The sequence below is a fragment of the Enoplosus armatus genome, chromosome 20, assembly GCF_043641665.1.
Source record: "Enoplosus armatus isolate fEnoArm2 chromosome 20, fEnoArm2.hap1, whole genome shotgun sequence".
Lineage (NCBI taxonomy): Eukaryota > Metazoa > Chordata > Actinopteri > Centrarchiformes > Enoplosidae > Enoplosus > Enoplosus armatus.
This window is the reverse complement of record NC_092199.1, coordinates 7,563,464-7,584,356: the sequence shown is the minus strand read 5'-3', so window position 1 is coordinate 7,584,356 and position 20,893 is coordinate 7,563,464. Positions and strand designations below refer to the sequence as shown.

The 20,893-nt window shown below is 41.1% G+C and overlaps 1 protein-coding gene across 1 annotated transcript in view; it reads right to left on the bottom strand.

Moving 5' to 3' along the window:
- Positions 1-622: 622 nt before the first annotated feature.
- pald1a (phosphatase domain containing paladin 1a) overlaps positions 623-20,893 on the bottom strand; it is a 41,185-nt gene continuing 20,914 nt past the window's right edge. Inside the window, exons 19-20 of the mRNA XM_070927318.1 lie at positions 9,055-9,210; positions 623-796 (exon numbers count right to left, since the gene is read on the bottom strand). Of these exons, the coding sequence (XP_070783419.1) occupies positions 647-796; positions 9,055-9,210 (306 nt within the window). The 3' untranslated portion in view covers positions 623-646. The remainder of the gene's footprint in view (positions 797-9,054; positions 9,211-20,893) is intronic.

Genomic DNA, 20,893 nt, shown 5'->3' with positions numbered 1-20,893 from the left:
ACTCAAGGACACATTAACATTTAAATAACAACAGCTTTCATATGTACACAGAGGATCTTCTCAAAAATGTAAAACCTCAAGGCGAACAAATGCAAAGCCACTGATGACAGCTGTGCTGAGAAGAAAAGGACAGGGCTCAAGAAAAATATCAGGTCACACAACTGCAAACAGTTGTGACCTGCAACTAAAATTGTTGGCTGACAGCACAGTGGAATTTGCTTCTTTCCTCCATAACAACATTCAACTCGTTTGTTGTTCAAACAGAAGTTTTAAAAAGCTGTCTCATCTTCAAAAGTGGGAACACAAAGAAATACTTTTTTACCTTTACTTTTTACCTTGACTTGAAAAGAAGAACATAAATATTAGTACATTGAAATTCTATGTTCTAACATTGATTAAAAAAAAAAGGCAAAGGCACAAATATCAACTTCTAATATAGGAGCAACATTCTGCTAAGAATCAACATTGAAACACCTACAAAGGTTAACCTGCAAGTGGGTTTAAAAAAAAAGAAGCGATAAACAATAGATGAAGTGAAGCTATGCATAATACAGGGGTAAATATAGAAGGCATAACAATGTTAATGTAAATGTCTTTTATTCTGAAAAGCACAGTACTGTCTTGGTGCGTTCACAGTGATCCTCTCTCAGATGAACTCCCCCCGGAAAGGAAGTGACTGAATGTTTTGCTGCTGCCAGCGGCAGCGCAGCCTGGCCAGCGGCGTGTCCCTCGTGTTTTCAAACTCGGAGAAGCCCAGCTGGTTGAGGATGTCATAAACTCCGGCTCTGGCAGCCACCTACCACAGAAACACACGAAATGTTAATGAACAGGCAACACAGCCAGCCCGGGAATTTTTTTTTTTTTTCATTTGTCCATCGTGACCATACAAACGCTTTATCCGCCACTTTTTCAGAGTTAAAGCATGTTATCTGACGGTTTCCTACATGTGTAGCTGTTACATTGAAACAATAGGCATCTACTGTGGGTTTGGAAACAACAGGAAGTGGTAGAAGAAGTAAAAGGGGCACTCCACCAATCTTCTTTGTAGGTAAGTCTCAAAAAATAATGATGATAGTGATGTCATCAGGGTTACCTCAGCTCAGGCTTGGAGACTTAAAATTTACAACAGAAAGCTTGTATTACAAACTGGGGGTGTGGAGTTTGAAAGACATGAACATTTACCAGGAAGAGAGAGTGTAACGAAAGATGCTTTCGAGTTGCACTGCGGGAAATGTAGGATCCAGTGTTTGGGGGTTTGACCTACACTTGAGACTAAATGTCAGGATATATCAGGCTCTGCTGCTGCCATTTGGACTGTTCTTTCTTTTATGAAAGAAAAATCATTTGCAGGAGCACCTCTTTGTAAATTTGTAGAAAGCGCCCATCGCAAGTAATCAGTGAAAAGGTGACGTCATGAAATTGTTTTGTACAACCAACAGTCCACAACCCACTGACATCCAATTTACGATAACATTGAAGGTATTAGAGCCTCCTTTTGTGCGATGATTCACTTCTGATTTTGTTGTAAAATGTTTACCACTGAAATGTGGACTATAAATACAAATGAACATAAAATTGAAAACCCACAACCTCACTACTAAGTGCAGTAATGGGACAGCCTTGGAACAACTCCATGGATACAGAATATGTTTTTGGCCCTTTTCTCAGTCTGAGTCATTGCTGAATGAATGAGGACAGAGAGGAACCCGGTGAGATTTCCTTCGAGAGAGAGTTCAGTGTTCTTCAGTGTTCGTGTAAAGCAGCAGATCACGTTGACTCATGGACTGCTGTGGCTGTCAAACACCATAGGACTGATGGGAAGCACCACGGACAACCAGAAACATCTGGCCATAAAGCCAAACAATTCAAATAAATACAAACAAACCCAGCAGACACCAACTTCCCTGCAAAAACGTGAATACCCCATCAGAAGTGCCACAGCTTGTCCAGTTTACTCTGCAGGAGAAGCTTTAAAAACCTGTGCTGGACTGTGATGTTCAGCCACTACATTTGATAAATGAACTTATAAGAGACTGAAAAACTCAACAGAATCTGTTAAATGTATGTATGTCTATCGATCTGTGTATTGATTTTCACATCACAACCCATTTACAAGCATGCAGGAAAGTTATCTTGAGTAGTTTTCACTCCCAGCGTGGAATCGATACAGGACACAGGTGAACCACCAGTTTGTAAGAGCCTAGAAGTGAAGGTAACATCAAGTCTGCAGATTTAAAGTGGAGAGGAATGTGCAAGAGGAGAGGTGTTCAAACATTGGGATAAATAAGGGCATCATTTGTGGATGCACGCTTTTTAACTACATAAAATTGAAGAATATGACCGGCTGTGAGGTAATCCTGCATGAAGTGCTGCTTGGGATACTCTTAAAAATGCACTGTCAGGTCAAATTCCGAGGAGGACATAATGGAACAATGAACAGGAATAATAGTATCAAGATATCCCTTTCGCTAACAATGATTATAGCTTAGCTGGCCAGCTTTGTGCAGAAATAAACACAAGGCACCGCAAAGTGTGGTCTAGATTACCTACTTGCTGACCATGCAAAATCAAATCTTACAATAGATATCATGTAACCCTAAAACTTTTGCTTTGTAGAGTTGACACTAGTTCAAACTTAAAAACCTTTCCTGAGTCCTGTGAGCTGTCTCACTTTGAACAAATGATCGTGCAGCTTCTATTGTCCTGTCTTAATTCAGCTTTTTTATAGCAAATACATGCACTGATGGACCTTTCAGTGCAACTTTGTTTGTGTCTGATGTGGTCCTGGACGACTGCCAGGCTGACTGCTGCATGAGCTCTTTGGTGGGAACAAATGAGTGGGTGCAGCAAAACCATTAGTCAGTGGATGGGACTCCCATGAGAAACTCTGGATTTGTGCTGCTAACCAGGGTACTTAACCTGACTCATCTACTCCACAGCCCAGCTGTCTAAATAGGCCAGGAGTGAAAAATCTGAAACAGTGAAAAGTCGTGTTAAAGAGGAGCAGAGGCCCATCTGCTCATGGCGAGATCAAGAGTTTAAAGATACGGTGATTTTCCGGTAAAACAACGACTGTTTCGAACTGTCTGGAAAACGTTTGGCATAAACCCTTGCATCGCTTCATAGTAAATTTCTTTTTTTCACAACAACAACCACCACCAAACATGCGCTTGAAGCTTTTTCTATGCAGATGAGGCAGTCCAGTGTGGGACAGTTAGCTTCCCCTCTCCATAAAACAAGACTAAGAGCCTACAGCCATGCTAGCCAAGTGAAATGTTTACTAGGTTCACCATTGTAGTTTTGCATGGTAACATTTGCTAATTAGCAAATACAAAGTACAGCGGCTGAGGTTAATGTCATTGTTCTGCAGGTATTTCGTGATAAACCAAAATATTGGACAAATTGCAAATCTAAATCTAAAGGTGCTGCTAGATGAAAAGTCAAGGGATCATCAAAGTTATTGCAATTGATCCTGAGGGGAACATGAATGTCTGTACCACATTTCATAGCAATCCATCCACAAGTTGTTAAGATATTTCAGTCTGGACTAAAGTGGTGGATCAGGCAAGCGGTGTGCCAGCATGGTTAAAAACAATAATCTAGGTAACTTTGACTTTACCGTTTGATTTTACTTTATTCGGTTTAGTGTCAGACTGTGCTGCAAGCTGACACGCGTCAAGTCTGTTTACTGCGACACAACACCTGCACATTTTAACAAGGATTTTTAATGGGAGTGATATAAATATTTGTTGCTTATTTCTTTCATTTTGATCCATTTGAAAATGTAATTAACAATTTAAATTTAGTTTCACTTTTAGCTTCACACCCCAAGCAATTTGTTACAGCTCCCCAGGGAGGTGCTGTGGTGGAAATAACAGCTCAAGACAACTACGTGAGATGTGGAAAAGCAGCAAATCATTACATCTGCACACAGTAAAACAAACAAACAACAATTCAAAACAGATCTGATCTTTGGGGGTAAATCGATGCATCTTTCCCCCTTTGTTGCACTCTGTAAAAATGGCCTTGAAGTTGTTGTTGTGTTGTGACAAGCTTCCTGGGTGACAGTAAGCAGAGCTGTCAGAGAGATGTCTTTCATGCTGCATTGAAGAGATCACAAACGCCAATACTCATTAGGCGGTCGGAGTGACTGGGGTGAAGCAGAGCAGCGCTGGTCTTTCCCACAGCCGGCTATCTCAAAGACTGCACATACCGTGCCGGTGCAAGGGGACAGGGAGGCCTCTGTGCCACACATCAAAACAGCTGCAGTGACTGATAGGGTACCTCTCCTGCAGGCATCCATGGTATGCACTGTACACAAGTCCTGCCATTGTGTAAAGGGCCACGTTTTGGATTAGCAAACATGGATTTCAATTGCAATAACTCCTCTGATGTTTCTGCTCTGATCTCACTACATAGCCACGAGGCAACATGGGCTAATGATGCCAGGAACGATATTTGTCCAACGTGCACACAATGTGCAAGTAAGCGCCATTTACTTCAAACACTTTGCAATTATATAAAAAGTACATACATATATGTGTGTGTCAGAGGAGGTTGTTCCTCCTCCATCTTTGAGAGGCAAGAGGGAGATCAGAACATAAAAAAAGAGTATTTGGTTGAAATAAACCATTACCCAATCTCAGTATCATTTATAAAATAATTTTTCTCTTTTCTTTGGAAAAAATCCACAGTTGAAATTCTGATTAAAATGCTTTAACAGGGGTGGGGGACAAAGGGGGACGGGCTCCTGCTGTCCTCCTTAGGATTTGGACTGGGGGGCGCAGCAGCAGCGGGACACTGCTGAGGAGCGGAAGGAGAGCTCCAAAACCATGAATCTATCTATCGCTTTACTGCCAGTTCGTCACACTGGGTTGGATTTCCTAGATGTCCTCCCCAATCCTCTGAGTCACCAGCCACCACTGGTGTGTGCATATATTTCTCGTTATGTGGCGATTAGCATCGTTGATTGCACAGTGAAACAACACAAAACACATGCTTCTGTGTTCAAACAATCCGACTGAACAGAAGCAACAAGACCAAATGGGTCAGAGGCTGCATATCAGCTGGCACAGGCTGCTGCCCTGTGTGACTGGGAACACTGTGCCCCTGCTTTTAGCCGCTGTACAGATCAAATTAGTCCATGCACACACACATGCATATACACCCAATGCAGGATGCAGGACAGACTGTGTTGGTTGTGTAACTGTGGCTTCCAATGCATGACCAGTGATGCCGATGACCCCTGACTGCTGCCTCTGGCGTCGCAGTTTGTCATTAATGATCCGCCACGGTCACTGGTGATAGGCTAATGATTGTGCCTTCGGGTTGGTTGGGTCAGATTGGTTGGGCCGCTGCCAGATTCTGCAGCAACTGGGCCATCAAACACATCACAATGCTGATGGTGGATTCCAGCACCATATTTATGTTTGAATATTTCTTTTAGAGATTTACTTTAGAGAAATACTCTTTCCTGGAAGGAGTGTTTGAAAGTCTGAATGGTTTTAATTTTCATCTAGCTAGGGAAAGATGATGTCATGCAATGTTGCACGCTTTGGAGAATCACTATTTTTGGAGGAACAATCAGTGAGCTGACCTGATTTAAATTCTGTTGTACTGATCATTTCGGTGCAGACCAGCAGCTTTCTTGTCAGACTGTTGGCTGTGGACGCGGAATCTGCAGACTGTAGTTTCATTTTGGGACCAGAGTGGGAAGGATTTGCTTGAGAGTCACATCCCTGCATTCTCCCTTCAACATTATCCAGTGAAGGCAAAGAATGTGAAGGAAACAATAGAGAGAACACACCCCATAACTCATGAGGACAGAGCAGCAGCTGCTGACATCTTTGTTGAACTTTCTGTAAGTCTCTCATGGGCCCAGAAATCAATCAGAGTAACTAACTCTTTAAAATGACACCTAATCCTAATGCCAATAGAGCGGTTGCCACATAAATCGTCTCACCTCACAGAGTCAGTGCAACTTAGGGACATCTTGCCTCTAAGAAGTAATTCAGTGTATTTTAATGGTATGTTCGGTAACATCTTTTGCATTTTTTTCCCACAACTCTCCTGTCACTCAAACAGTGTCTAGTGCTGTGACTGACTGATGACGTTTATTTGTTTATTTCAACCCCCTGAGCTCAATACCAGCTCTTTTATCACACTTTACTGTAGATTAGCATCTCTCAACTTTCACAATTTGCCATTTCAGAAAGGAAAGTGCTTTGATGCAGGTGTAGTCTAATGCTCTGGCAAAAGCTGGCAGGTCTGAAATAGCATGAAAATGTCAGAGATTTCAGTCAGTTCCTTTGAAGAAAGCGGCTATTTTGATATATTGTGGTGCCACCTGAATGAGGCTCTCTGTGCAGCTGATGGATGGCTGTGATTTCCCGGCCTGGTTACCTGGTTTCCCTCCAGACCTTCCCAGTGGCAATGGAGGTGAGAACAGACAGCAACGGCACACCTAAAAAGGACATGCTGGGTCTTTTTTAATCATTCACCTCAGACACGGCCTCAGGTGTTCCAGGAGACGCAGGACAATTGCTAGATAAGTGCCTCAATAGACACCTGTGAGGTGCCACAAGGCCTGCTCTGTCCATAACACTGCCACCACTGAGGTTTGGAGGGACGGATTATATTATATATATTATTTATACTAAATAAAAGAAATATACTACCTTATAAATGCATTGTATAATTTGCTATCAATACAACTTAAGAGACTGCATAAAGAACACAACTAAGTGGATTGACTGTACCACGACCTCACGAACCTCAACTAAAACTCCAATCAAGAACATGACTTTTGTGAGCTGCTGATGGCCTGTACCTCCCCCCTCCTCCATTTGTGTTTGTGTCATTAAGTTCCATTGAGAAGACAAGTCAAGTGTATGGTTTGTATACAGTTTATATTCACACTAATTGGGCTGTCTTTAAACTTTAGATTTAAAGTGGCTAAAATCTATATTTTTATAATGACAATGTATCAAAAGACAATGTGAAAATTATGTGACATGTGAAAGCGGTCGCAGAGTAAGAGGCTAGCTGGTGAACACAGCGTAGCATTTAGCAGCTAAGGGGCCAGATATTTCCATCAGGAGTTGGTAGAGACCAAAAACGGAGCTAAAAGAGAGTGAATATTGGACTTGAGGCCAGAAACACCACTCCAAATGAATGATAATGGTGTAAATAAGCAACTGTTTGTTCACAATATCAACTTGAAAAGTGATGAAATATCAATTCACAATTAGTTATTGCACGTTTAATTTGCACAAATAGCTGATTTTTATTGACTTTTTCAAACTTTGGACAGTTGCTATGAGGAAAATTGTCCCCATACTGGGACCAGACCAAACTGCTGTGCAAAGTTAACAGAGTTTTTGCAGTTTTTGTTGGAAGGAGGGAAGAACAAAAGAAAGAGAGAAAGGCATACCAGCAAAAACAAAAGGCTACCTAGATAATAAAATACAGAAGTATCCGACGATGACAAGTGTTTTCTGTTGCCGGCTTTACAGCAGAGCGTTCCTGTTGCCCGTGTGCACGCCTGTATTTTCTCATGGCATAACTTGGCCATTAGAGTCACTCTGATGCACCACATATATTTGCTATTCATAACAGGAAGAATATGTCCCGATTGACCGCGTATATTTCTGTGACAATTGTTTTCACAGCTATTGTTCCAGTCTATTTTGGAATTCCGCGTTTTTTCTTTGAGTTTATTCCACCTCAATAAAGACAAAGAAGGAAGAGATTTTCATTCAGTGATTTTTCAAACATTCCAGGCTCTCGGCCGCGTTTCTCCAGGCTGTCCGCTCGCAAATAAGAACAGAAAATGGCTGCGAAGTTGCAAGCTGAAGTCCAAATCATGACCAAGGCTTGTTTGTTTGCTTTAAGACATTATGACACTTTGAGACCACAAACATAAAAATGTAATAATTCAGCCTAAAGTAAAAACATATTGTAAAGTTTCTGCTGATGTCTGCTGTGTGGTGGAAACATGCTACTTCTATGAAAAGAATCTGATTTAAGAGGTTTTTTTGAGCCTCAGTGCTAAAGCTGGGACAAAAGCAAGACCGCTAACACCTTTTAATTAAAACCAAATGCATAGAAATGTAAATAAAACCACAAAATGCAGATTTATTATTGGTTTACATTTAAAATCACCTCTGTGCGCTGCAGCTTTGACGGATCACACTGAATGTGTTTTGTCAACCTGCCAAACTGCTTATTTTTTACCACCATGTGAGTTTAAAATATTGCAACATACATTTTAATTGAGTGTGTGTGTGTGTGTGTGTGTGTGTGTGTGTGCGCGCGTGTGTTGGGTGCCACTTACAGACTACTCATTTGTTTGGAATGCACATAAATGTCGACATTACTGTAGGGCCACAGCTGGCCAAACGATTAATGCACCAACAAAAACACAGAGCCGAGACATTATGAAGTTCAGTGTGTGAAGAACCAGGCCACAATAGAACCAGAACCAGCTTGTAAATTCCTGGAGGAAAATGCAAATGAAACTCTGGTAAGAGGTTCACAATGTGCACAAGCACGAGTGTGGAAAAAAAAACTGTCCCTCATCTCCTGTTTCCGTTGACACATTTAAATGAAACTGCAATAACCAGCATCTTACACATGTAGAGCAGCAAAAGACAAAGTGTAAATGAGTCTCCAAGGCCATCAGCAGGTCTCATTGCCCTCCTCTTGTGCCTGAAAGCAACACCTGACATATTCAACACAGTACAGATCCAACGAGGGCAATTCAAGGAGCAACTCATTACCTACAGCATTAACTTGACATTCACATCTGATTGAATTTTGATTGCAACACAAGCCAGTTCATTTAGTGGTTTAATAGAAGACGCATCCTCTCTTATGGTGGACTCCTGCTTCGTTATCAATCATATTCTTTGTCGTTTCTGTCTGTGTTTTAGTTGCGTCAGTGTCTCAAAAAGGAATTCAAATGCATATACATATAAAATGCACACGCATATAAATATAAAAGTGAGATAGAATAGAGTAGAAAACAGTAGACGTGGGGCAAAGAGCCTGTACCTGTTCCATCCAGAGAGTGAAGGAGCGCTGCCAGGAGTTTTTCTTCTCTAGATGCAGGTATGTGTTGAAGAGGATGAGGTAAATGTAGCGCTCCAGGTACTGCAGGCTCCTCAGCAGCAGCTGTTGACACTCCTTCTCCGTCTTCCCACTTTTGATCTACAAAAAGAGGTAAACAAAGCTCTATTGGTACATCAAGTGGGCACAACAAATACATCTTTTCCCCACACAGCAACAATTGTCGTCAGTAGGTTAGATTTGTACTGTAGCTAGTTCAGTGTCTCTAATTGCCTCCTGCATGTAGGCTGTTTGCCTAATGTTGGTCATTCTTGACATTTAACATGCCTTGATGGAGGCACAGTGTTTAAATGTCTATTACATGTGTTTGTGTTTACTTTGTCACTTATTTCAAGTTGAAAGCACTCAGAGAGCCTACACAACCATCACAAACTATCTAAAGCTAACTGGAATAATAGAAAATGTTTTGAAACCTCCATCAGCATTAAAAAAAACGATGACTGAGAATCAAGAGGGACATGAGCCAAATGTATTCAATTCAATTTAAGTGCAGGGAAATCACAAAAGAAAATGTGATTTCTGGGTCCAACAAATCACTTAAAATATTATATATTATGAAATAAATAAAAAGGCACCCACAATATTTACACGTCATATAGTGTGTATACTGAATTACTGTAATTTTTCTTATTATTTTGAGGTTAATCAAACAGTGACAGTCAATGATTGAGGACATGTGTGGTAGACTAGACGACCAATGAGAACAGACGTGTTTTCAGCTTATATAACATCCTCATTCCGGCACTGTGTTTCTCCTATACGCCCCTCAACCCCCTCCTTGCCTGCATGGACATTATTTCCGCTTAGGGCCAACATAATATTGTTTATTTTAGTCTCCCTCAGGCCACCAGCTCCACCAATAGAGGCTCTATGTCCTCCAAAGTGCAGGCACAGTAGCAAACACATATTTGTGAGTCCCACATGAACAGGTTTGACTAATCTATTACAATACATAAAAAAAAAAAAACCCACCAAGACAGAAAAAGAGTAAATTCTTAGCAACCACGTCGCTCTCGTTCCTCCAACCATGACAGAAAAACTTCTCATATCGTATTCTTTCATCTCCTCTCCCTCTTTTTCTGAAGAACACACCCGCTGGCAGGTAGTTCAGTTGGTAAACCATCTACCTAAACTGTCACCGCACAATGCCATCAACAGTACATCCTAGTATTCACAACAGTTGTTTACTCCCTGTGCTTCCAAATACCCTTAAACTCCACTGTTATATCAATAAACACTATAGTTATATGGTTATTCTTACGATAATCACTAAATAATCTGGATTTTCGTGGCACACACCCTGTGATCAGAAACACTAGAACAGTGTAATTATCCAAAATATGAGATGCACCTATGATTCCCTTGATTGTTATTCGAGAGACAAGATAATAAGACTCCCACAGGACTAATTCACTGTCTACAGCAGGGAGAGGAAGCCAATCTTGGACACAAGATCGTTAAGAATCCTTATGAAATGTCAGAGATGTAACAATGAAGCAGCTCTATAATGGCACTATTACACGCCACTTCTGACAAAGTAAGGTTGGTAATTCAGTTGCTCTTCAATTACAGGCTGTGAGCAGCACTGGAGGTACATGCAGTCAGGCTTCCAGTGTGGCGAGTCTGTGTCAAGATGTTTTCCCTCTTTTTTCCCCTATTTTTTTCTGATTGCTGAGAGAACTTAAACACTTCCAGGCATCAAGTGAAAAGATCTGCCATCCAGCTGTGTAGCGGAGTGTGAGAGGTGTGTGCTGGATTGGATAGCATGTCAATTGGGGTTAAGAGAAAGTAACAAGCACGGATGAGATGTAGTATAGCTCAATGAACATGAGACACTTTGTCGCAGCTGATTGTTGTCTGCATCGCGATGAGCACTGCGGCTGTTTGTGGTCTTTGTTTTTGAAGGGTAAAAAAAAACAAAAAACAAAACAGTTAAAAGTTTATCTGATCACACTTTGCAGACAATGACATTGTGGGGGCTGCACAGAGAATAAAGAAAATTTACCAAGCAGGTGGGCTAGCACTCTTATTATTAAGTTATTTGAAATGTGCACAGCGCACCATAATACGATCATTCCAGAGCTGAATGACGCAACAGAGGGAGAGAGAGGGGGAATGAGTGGGGCTTCCTGTCCATTCCCAAACAGCCGTGGTTGGATCACAGTTTTCCAAGCATCTGCAGCAGAGCGGAGGAGAAACTACACCTATCTGTCAAATCTCCCAGGACACAGGAGGAAGTAAGAAAGCACACACACACCTCACTTTCTCTAATCTGTCTCTGTTAACATTGACCACAGTGGCAGAGCAGGTGAACACCGGTGAACCCGATCACCCTGAGCGCCCTGCTACCCCGGGGGGCTTTCAGCATTTCACCTCTTAGAAAATCCACAGTGCCAAAAGCCTGGCAGCTCTCTGTGCACGAGCCACGGCCAAATACCGAGGTCATAACACACACATACTGTAACACACACATGCTTAGATCAGTTTGCAAAGATTACATAATTCACACCTCTACAATCTGCAGAGCCCTAATCCTGCGGCTGCCATCTGTCTGCATCGACTGAGCCATATGTGTGGTTGAGCGGCCTCTCAGAAATTCCTTCAGAAAACAATGTTGGGGAAGATGTGGTGAAGAAACAGAGTACATTTCTTCCATTCCATGTAAAAGAGACAGCCTTGAAAGCTTTGGATTTGTGTGGACTACATTTTTTAAGTTCTGGAACAATCCTGTTTTGATAATCACACCCACTTCTCAGCATTTTGTTTTGACAAGCTAAAAAAAAAGAGGAACAATTTCAGAATATTTTATAAAGGTAATGAAGAAAACCTTCTACTGAACAGAACACAAGAGAGGAAAGAAAGTGGGAACTCCTCTCATCTCGCCTGGCCTTTCAGAACAAAAAGGAGGTGACTGGTCAGCCCTCGCTCGCTATCAAAAGGTGGAAGCCATAATTCACCCGGCCACTGAGGTGTGATGATGAATGTCCTCAGCTCTGCTCGGGGTCCTGAGTGAGATGGGAAGCTGGCCAAACACAGACCACATACCATTGTTGAGAGAGTCCAGGAATGCTGGTTGGCTGAGCAGAGCTCGTTGTGGAAATGAGGCTTTAAGCGAGGACAATGTGAAAGTGGTTAAGAAGAAGTGGAGGCCCAGTATGTTACCGCATAACGAGAGCAGTGACAGCTTTCTGTTAAATGCTTGACTGGAAAAACTATATCTATTCCTCCTCAATACAGGCACTACAGATTAGAGGCGGTTTAGAAGTTTTTTAGTTTTGTATGGACATACAACATGTACAACACATGCCAAACCTACTCAACTCGTCATTAAACCAACCTTTTCAGGGAATTACTAATGAACTTGAAAGGAACTTTGAGCTATCTAAAGCACACATACAGGCTTTGTACAGGGTGTGAAGTCAGAACCTGCACATTTACTGTAGATACAGAAAGACAACATACACAAATAAAAAAATAAATACATATATACATATGTATATATTAAGTTTCAGAGGCCATTCTAACCGGTCTGCAAATGTCCATTGGGCATGTGAGCGGACCGCCTCACTCTTGGCTCTTTTCTCCTCTCCGGGTAGGGGGGTATGTGCAGGACTATTTCTTGGGCTGAAGCAGTGACTGCCTCACTTTTACAATTATTTTGGTATGGTTTAAACAAACGAGATGTAACGTGTTAGTGATCTTTAACGGTACTGCTAGACCAATTTTGTTACCTTTAGACAGAGCCAGGCTAACTGTTTTCCCCTGTTGCCAGTCTTTATGCTAAGCTAAGCTAATTGCCTTCTGGCTCTAGCTTCATATTTAGACAATTGACTTTTATTATTTTATTTGTTACTGACTTTGTCTTAATACGTACAGCAAAATCTTTTTTTTCTTGTTTGTAAGTAAGTTGTGAGAGAAAGAGGGAGAGAGAGAAGGAGAAAAGCGAGGGCAGGAGATATACAGAGATGGTTTTCCTGTTGCTAATATGCACTAGTCAGAAAATACAGACACTGTATAAGACAGCGTGGGGTCGTACAGTCAGTAAACTGAGTCAAATACAGCCACAAGGCATCACCACATCTAAAGGAGCTCCAAACCTGTATTCAACATGCTGTAAGACTTAAAAATTTGGCAAAACAACTCAAAACTATTCAGTGATAGGGACTTAAATTTCTTAAAGTGGATTTAGTGGTTCATGAAAATAATCACCGCATTTTACAATGCACATTTGTTTGTGAGTCACATCATTGTGACTTGTATGAAAGGCTGATGCGATGCTTTATGCTTTATCTGCCTGACCCGTGCCCATGTCTTGTGTAAACAGGGATGCGTGTCATAAAAGGGTTCCACATGTTGAGCAGTCCAGCATGTGGTCCTTGATGTAAAAGGGTTAAACGGGTCAATCTGAAAATCTCATCTTATTGTCAAAACTGCACACCCTCAAACACCAGGCAACAGCGGCGAGTGCTCAGCATTCATACAAACAGGCTTATTTACAGTCGAAAATCACAGCAATGTTGTCTCTCATTCCACATACATACACAGACTGTTGCCTGAGGTTTAAAAACGCCAGAGTAATGTGGACACTAGGCGTAAACGTAAGTGACAGAGGTGTCAGTGCTATTGATGTATCAAATCACTGACATTATTTCTCACCAGGGTGTTTGAGGACACTGGCAATGTGTGTCCTTCTCTGACAGTGAATCTCTCAGACGCTGTGTGTTTCATGTGTGCGCAAATCTCACAGGCCAGTTTATCATTTCACCTCTTATCTCTCACACTAAAAAGTCAGTGTCAAAAACATCAGACAGTTTGAAAATGATTTGTAATTATTGGATATGTCAGCTGTTTTCATTGATAATTGTCTGGAAAGCCTAAATCAGCTGTTATATCATCCAGTGAGTGCCCAGTTACAACCCTGAACACACCAGTTGGCCATCATCTTCTGCAGGACTGTTGTTGGGACGGCCCATTTCCCGTAGTTTTTGTGGTGCGTCGGGCACTGTTGGCACTAATCCACTCTAACTGGCAGCCATTCAGCCAGCTGAGCATGTTGAATCAGCAGCAGACGCACTCACTAAAAGAGAGCTCTCTGATTGGTTGTTCAGTTAGGTGAATTAGTACATGAATGAAGAAAATAATGATGCCAACTGGAGTGAAAACAGTAAGAGAGTTTGCCGTTTCCCCAGTTGGGACGTCTTGTTTTTTGTTTCTGGATTACAAATACTGCCACCTCAAGAAACTGAATTTTAAAAATACAATTTGTATGTTAATGAGCGTTGTTCATTTCTTGTTTTTACCGACATTTAATTAGAGTTTTCTCCACTTGTTCCACTTCACTTTCTAATATCGGAAGATTTCTGAGCCGTGTTTGCAGCAAGAGGGTGTAGAAGGATATAAAATGTCAATGAAAATCATTTCAAGGGGATCCAGGTATTCTGTATTCTAATATAAACTTTATTTCTTTCATAATCTCTCATAAACAATAGGTTTTTTGTTCTAGTCACTTAAATTTACGATACTGATACCATACTTATACTACAAAAATTACAAAAAAGTAGGGCTCATCCATGAAGAAAGGTAACATATTGCTATTGGGAGGAGCACCACAGCTTAATCTCTGAATGGTGGCAGATGAGCGTTGAAGTTCGACCTTTCTGTGAGCTCATGTGGGCGAGGAGGACTCAACTGAGAAGTGCACATTATGGAGGGAGTCCGTCTGCTTGACATATGGTGCCAATTACCAGCTGATGGGGTTGCCGAGGTAAAAAGGCCAATCCATATTGGCCCTTCCCACCCAGGTTTATACAAGCAGCCATTCATCAGATCCTGCAAGAACACCTCCCACCCAAAGCCTAAACCAAACCCCGACCTGTCTAGAGTGGACAGGCAGCCTACACATGGCTCCTTGACTCAATGTACAGACAACTCAAAGTCAAGTATACATGCTGATTTTCAGGTAGGTTCATTACAAACCAGGGCCCAACAGCAATTTTACTACTCCTACCACCATCCAGGCTTTTTGTGGCCTATTGAATAAGACTTGTCAATTTGCACACTGAAATTACTTAATTTGTTCTCTCAAATGTGCAAAAATTAGCCTGACCTGAGAGGATTCAATTATTTCCCATTTCTGTTCTGAACATGAAAAGAATAATTCATTCTTCCACACGCTCTGGTAGCTGCCACATAATAATAAGAAGAGCCAACTTACATCTGGGTAACAACAATTACCCAGTAGTCTTCTGGTAGATCAAAAGACACCTTAGCGCCTGCACACAGATGGTAAAAATGCTCTTGGCTTTCATGCTTCAAATTGACTCATTTTCAGCATCGCAAATAATTGTCCGCCTGCCAGGTCGGCCAGTAGCAAAGCAATCTAAGTTATATATCATCTGGCTTCAAGCTGCAGAACTGATCTTTATGGATCAAGATTGTGCCCAAAAGACCTTTTTTATAAAAAAAAAAAAAAAAGGAGCAGAGAAGCCATGTAGCAGCCAGTGAGAGGAGGGGACGGAGATGTTATGTTAATGGGTTCTACAGATTCCAATCCTCTGTCTGTCTTTTTCCAGTCGCTCAGCCACACTACGCTGATTAAATCATGAAGTCGAGGTTGAGGTGGATTTTAGGGGCAAGCTGTGTCAACCCGCATACTGTATACTCAGATCTGCCATCAACCAGTCTCCCTATGTAGCCAAGGGCTAGAAAACAAATGTGAATAGTTGAGATATTTTCTCATGACATCACAAGCAAAGTCTTTTTGTGGGTTATGATCTCTAACAGAATATAGATTTAATCTCCGCTAAACTGAATATTGAACACCGCTAGTCAAATCTTCAAATTGTCCAACACAAAAAACAAGCCTCAGAAATAACCAAAAACATGGGGAACTGCAGAAAGAATGTACCATATAATCAATAGTCAATAGGCGTTTGACTAGAGGCCAATTTCTCAGACAAAAAGACAAGCTGAAATACACGTGTCTGGAGAGCAGAGATTACAAAAGCCACTGGAGGAGACAGGGCTCATCAATTTAGCCTACACAGAGACTGGAATATCTGCCCACATTAACCACACGCATTATGGTACATTCTGTACGTGCACATGCCTGGCAACAGAGCGCATGGCGACTCCCACTGTGAATCAATCACTTACTGAGCTATCAAAATATCTTGTGCATGCAAACCCAACTGGGACATTAAAAATGTCATGTCTGCAAGCTACAACAAATCAGACATTCAAGATTTCAAAACCCACTGGAGTTCTTCTAATCAAATTTGTACTCTTGGCCACAAATTATGTTTTGTATTGATGCTGGTGGTTAATAGAAAGCAAATGTATTGATGGTTGACTTTTTTCTTTTTTTCTTATGAGGGAGCCACAAAGCTGCTGTAAACACCATGTTGTTTGTTGGCCACACGACAGTGCGGTCAAACACTTTGGTCCAGGGGGGAATTTTTTAAATAACTATGGATGCATTGCTATGAAATTTGGTACAGACATTCATGGATCCCAGTGGATAAGACCTAAAGATTGTGATGATTCCACTTACCGCCATGAACAGGCTGAAATTTCCACTTGACAAACACTTAACAATATCTTAAATATCTAATCTTAACATCCTAACAGTAGGTATGTTAACAAGTTAATATTAAAAGATTGGCAAGATAATGTTGTTATGCTCAAAGCACAGCTGAGTCCAAGCAAAGTTCAGCTTACCTTGACAAGCTGAGTCTGACATGTCTTAGAATGGCCACCGTAAAGATAAATCAAGGATAAATCATTTTTTATTTGAATAACTGATAATTGGGCCACTTGGGGGCAGCGAAAACAAGCTTTGAACACAACACTGATATGCAGTATTCTCACATTATAAAGCTGATATGGGAAACCAAAACAATGAGCTGAAACTCACTGCTTAAGTGGGAGGGGGGGGACTGCAAATTCAGGTGATAATTATCCACTAAGAGGACTAAGACGTTTTTTCCACATTCATTATATCCAGTTTAAAAGACAACATGGCCTTTCCTGTGGTGCTAGCCTGATAATCAGACTGAACTGCCACATATTATTCAGTCTGACAATGTGTTCATGTTATCAGTGGTGACATATCCATCCTTTTCCACATTTGCACTCGACAGAGAAGCTGCATTACCACTTGCTAAAAGCAGTTGATTTTACGTTTGTCACGTTGATCAAACCAATTAAATGTTTGTTCAGTAGGGTGGGCTTACCACAGCATACCTATCTATACACCTCATCCCCGCTGGGTGCCATTTTTGTGCCAATTGTCTAGCTCTGGCACAGAAAACAACATACCCATTCTTAATCCTGTCTACAAAGTTCTTATTAGCTTTTCCGACCAGAGAGACAGCAGGCAATGACAACAACACATTAGATGTATTTAAATCACTGAATCAAATCAGAGACAAGGGCGGCAAATCAAAGGTCTAGAACCACACACCAAACTTTACATTTTTTGCTCTATTAGTCATATGAATATTAAAATAGCATAGACGTCTCTATTTTTCAGCATCCAATGACTTTGTAACGATCATTATATCCTCTTGGGGCTGCTGGCCACATGGACTCATTATCTTTAAATCAAACTTCATTCAAACGGTGAGTCATAGAAACAGCAATACGTGGATTTCACCACCTGCAGCCTCCGGCACCTGTCCCTGTCAATCTGTGGAATGTGTTTAGGCCATGAACTCTATTTTATATTTCACATACAACGTATGTGACGTATTTTCGCCAGCATTTAAATACCAGCACGTATCAAGTCTGTGTCATGATTACTTCCAAGAATGAGAGAATGCAGAAAGAAGCCACACTGTGTTGTGTTGAGGGATGTCTCTGGAGAAAACCCCCATTTGGCGAGGCAGGTCTGAATGTTCCTTGCTGACTGTGTGAGTTGTTGACACTTTGGGAGCAGTTATGGCGTCGTTAACACGGGATTCATCTGTTGCTCAACTGTCCTCACGTATGAAACATGGCTTCCCTGCTGGGGCATTGAGAAAGTGCAACTCCTGGAGCAATTCAACGCAGTCACGACTTCTGCATATCCCACATGGTTGGCATTTAAGTGACTTCACCATTGGTATTGTATTCCCGTAGGTATTTGTTCAGTGCCAGTAGCTAGCTGGTGTGAAAGCAGAGACAAAAAAAGGTGGACCTTTTCCTGGTGAAATGATTTGGGGCTTAGCAGGAGCTGTCAGATACCATGACCACAGCTACTGGGGGCATGCTTAAATACTCATGCATGGCGGCTTTGGAGGTAGTTATTCCTGGTCTGTGGGCCTGGGGCAATGACAGGTTTAGTGTGCGGGGGCAGGAAACGGCAACCCTTCTGTGCAGTGCTCAGCGTGGTCTGAAGCGCTGTCCCGGGGCCAGTGGTAAAGAGGGGGGTGGGGGACATGAGGGAGGTCAGGGCAAAGGGCAGGCCAGGGCAGTTCAGTTATTCAGGGTAAAAGGGGACATACTAGGAGGAAAACATAACAAGTTCTCAAGTGGTCAGCTTGTGGAGACTGAGGCAGAGCGAGAGAGTCTGATCCCTTGCAGGGAAAGTGTGAAATAAACACGCAACATTATGATAACAGCAGCGTCACAAATGAATAACAAAAACTAGTCTGTTAGGTCTAATGAAAGAACAACACAATGAAGATGAAAAGGCCATTATGTACAAAAAACAGTAACTAAGCACACAGTAAGTGATTCCTCTATGCCTTCATGTAGTTACTTGTTACATTGCAGATTAAGATTTTACATATAATGCATCAATAATAAGTTATAAAATATAAATAATAAAATAATGTATAATACTGACAGTGACAATTTGCCACTAAATCTAGTTTTACTTTTGATTTTTTTGAGTACATTTTGTTAATAATATTTCTACTGTATATGTACTCCTACTGAAGTAAAAATGCAAAAATGCACCCTCAATACTGCTTTTTTCTTACTGGCTTTTATGACCTTTTATATTTGGTTGACAAACTGGACCTTTAAAATGAAAACAGAGCATCATATTTCTTAAAGTAAGAAATAACAAATTCTTCCTCTTACAAATGAAAAGTTGTCTTCATAAGCAATAAAACGCACTGTAACTAATACAGTTTATGTTTAATACACTCTACAGCCTTAGTTGGTCAGGTTTGACCAGAAGCTTATAGTGGCTAACGCTAGCTAATGTTAGCCAACATCAGTTCGCTGACTAAATGCAAACAGTAGTTTAGCATTGTTGTCATTTAGTCGTCATTTGTTTCTGAAGTCAAGCCTGCAAACTGACTACGAGCTAGCATTAGCCACCAACTGGTCACATGAGACCAAGTAAAGCGGCAAATGGCCCAAGTGTATTCAACTGAGCAACAACGCATTTTGTTGCTTTTCACTTGTAAGGGGAAGTGTTATTTTTGTTTTCAAAAGTTACATAATCTTGCTATTAAGACGCTGATCTGAACGTGTTTATAAAGTATGCTAACAAGATTGCTAATTAGGTGGAGGTGATACCTATATTAATTGAATTAAATGACTCCCTGCAGCTACTTGCAGCTTTCAGCCACTTTCAGCTGATTATATTTGTTAGCTGTTAAATAAAAAAACAGTGCTGGTTCATATAAAACCTGGCTGCTCCCAGGACTCACAAAGCTCCCACAACTCTACCTACCTGGTGTGAAGTACAGGCGGCTGTTAAGAACAATGAAACAACTGATCATACAAAGAGAGACATTTTTCTCAGGGATTTGTGGACCAAATGCGATGCCCATGTTGCTTTACGGTGGGTGTGAAACTAGGCAATGACTCATGTAGGTAAGTTATATAAACTGCACATGAATATTAAATATCTTTGTTTATTTGAATTGCACTGTATGGCACTGTGATGTGTTCCTAAAATTTTGGCCACACAATTTATACCAGTGAGGGTAGACTATACAACTAAACGTTGTATTAAAACTTTTAGGTAGATGTACCAAATAAACTGGAGGCGGGTGGTATATATATATATATATATACACTATACTAATAACATCGTTTTACTTGTGGTTGATAAAGAGGTTTCAGGTTATGACTGAATCACCAAAATGGAAAAGTCAGTAACCGAATGTACGCAGTTCACAAGTTCTGATTGTAGAGTGTTATTCTGTCAAAAACATCATTTCAAAATCACTTCACATCCTCTGCTGGAGAGCATGCCAGCTCTGGGAGTGGATAACTAGCTATACAGTTCAAAGTGACTAAGCAGTTCAACTTTAAAACGCGGCCATGTTGGTAGCAAAAGTTAGAATAATAGCAGTCTCGAAATGATTGTAATTTGGGGGTTTGGAATCGTTCACCACGAAAACCGAGTTCATTTGCGTGTTTCCTTCCGACAACACAGTTGCACCAGGCAATTTCACTGATTGGGTCCTCTTCTTTGGTTGAATGTGTGCTAATATGTGAAATCATATGGCATATGGGCCGAACAAAAGCCTGCATGCACTCTGCCTTCCACGGGACATCTGGATACAAATACCATAATTTAAAAGGTAGTGTGATTGGCCCACTGAGAGAGAGTAGGAAACCTAGAAACAGATCATTCAAATATTGACCAAGTCGACTGCAGTCAAGACAGTCACAAGGATCTTGTCTATGGTATCTGCTGCAAATGTACAACTAAATATACTCTTTCTAAACAAGACACATAAATCATTAATGACTGATATATATCAGTACATAAGTGAATTCAGAGGCCCTCTAATGGATCATGTCACATTAGACATCA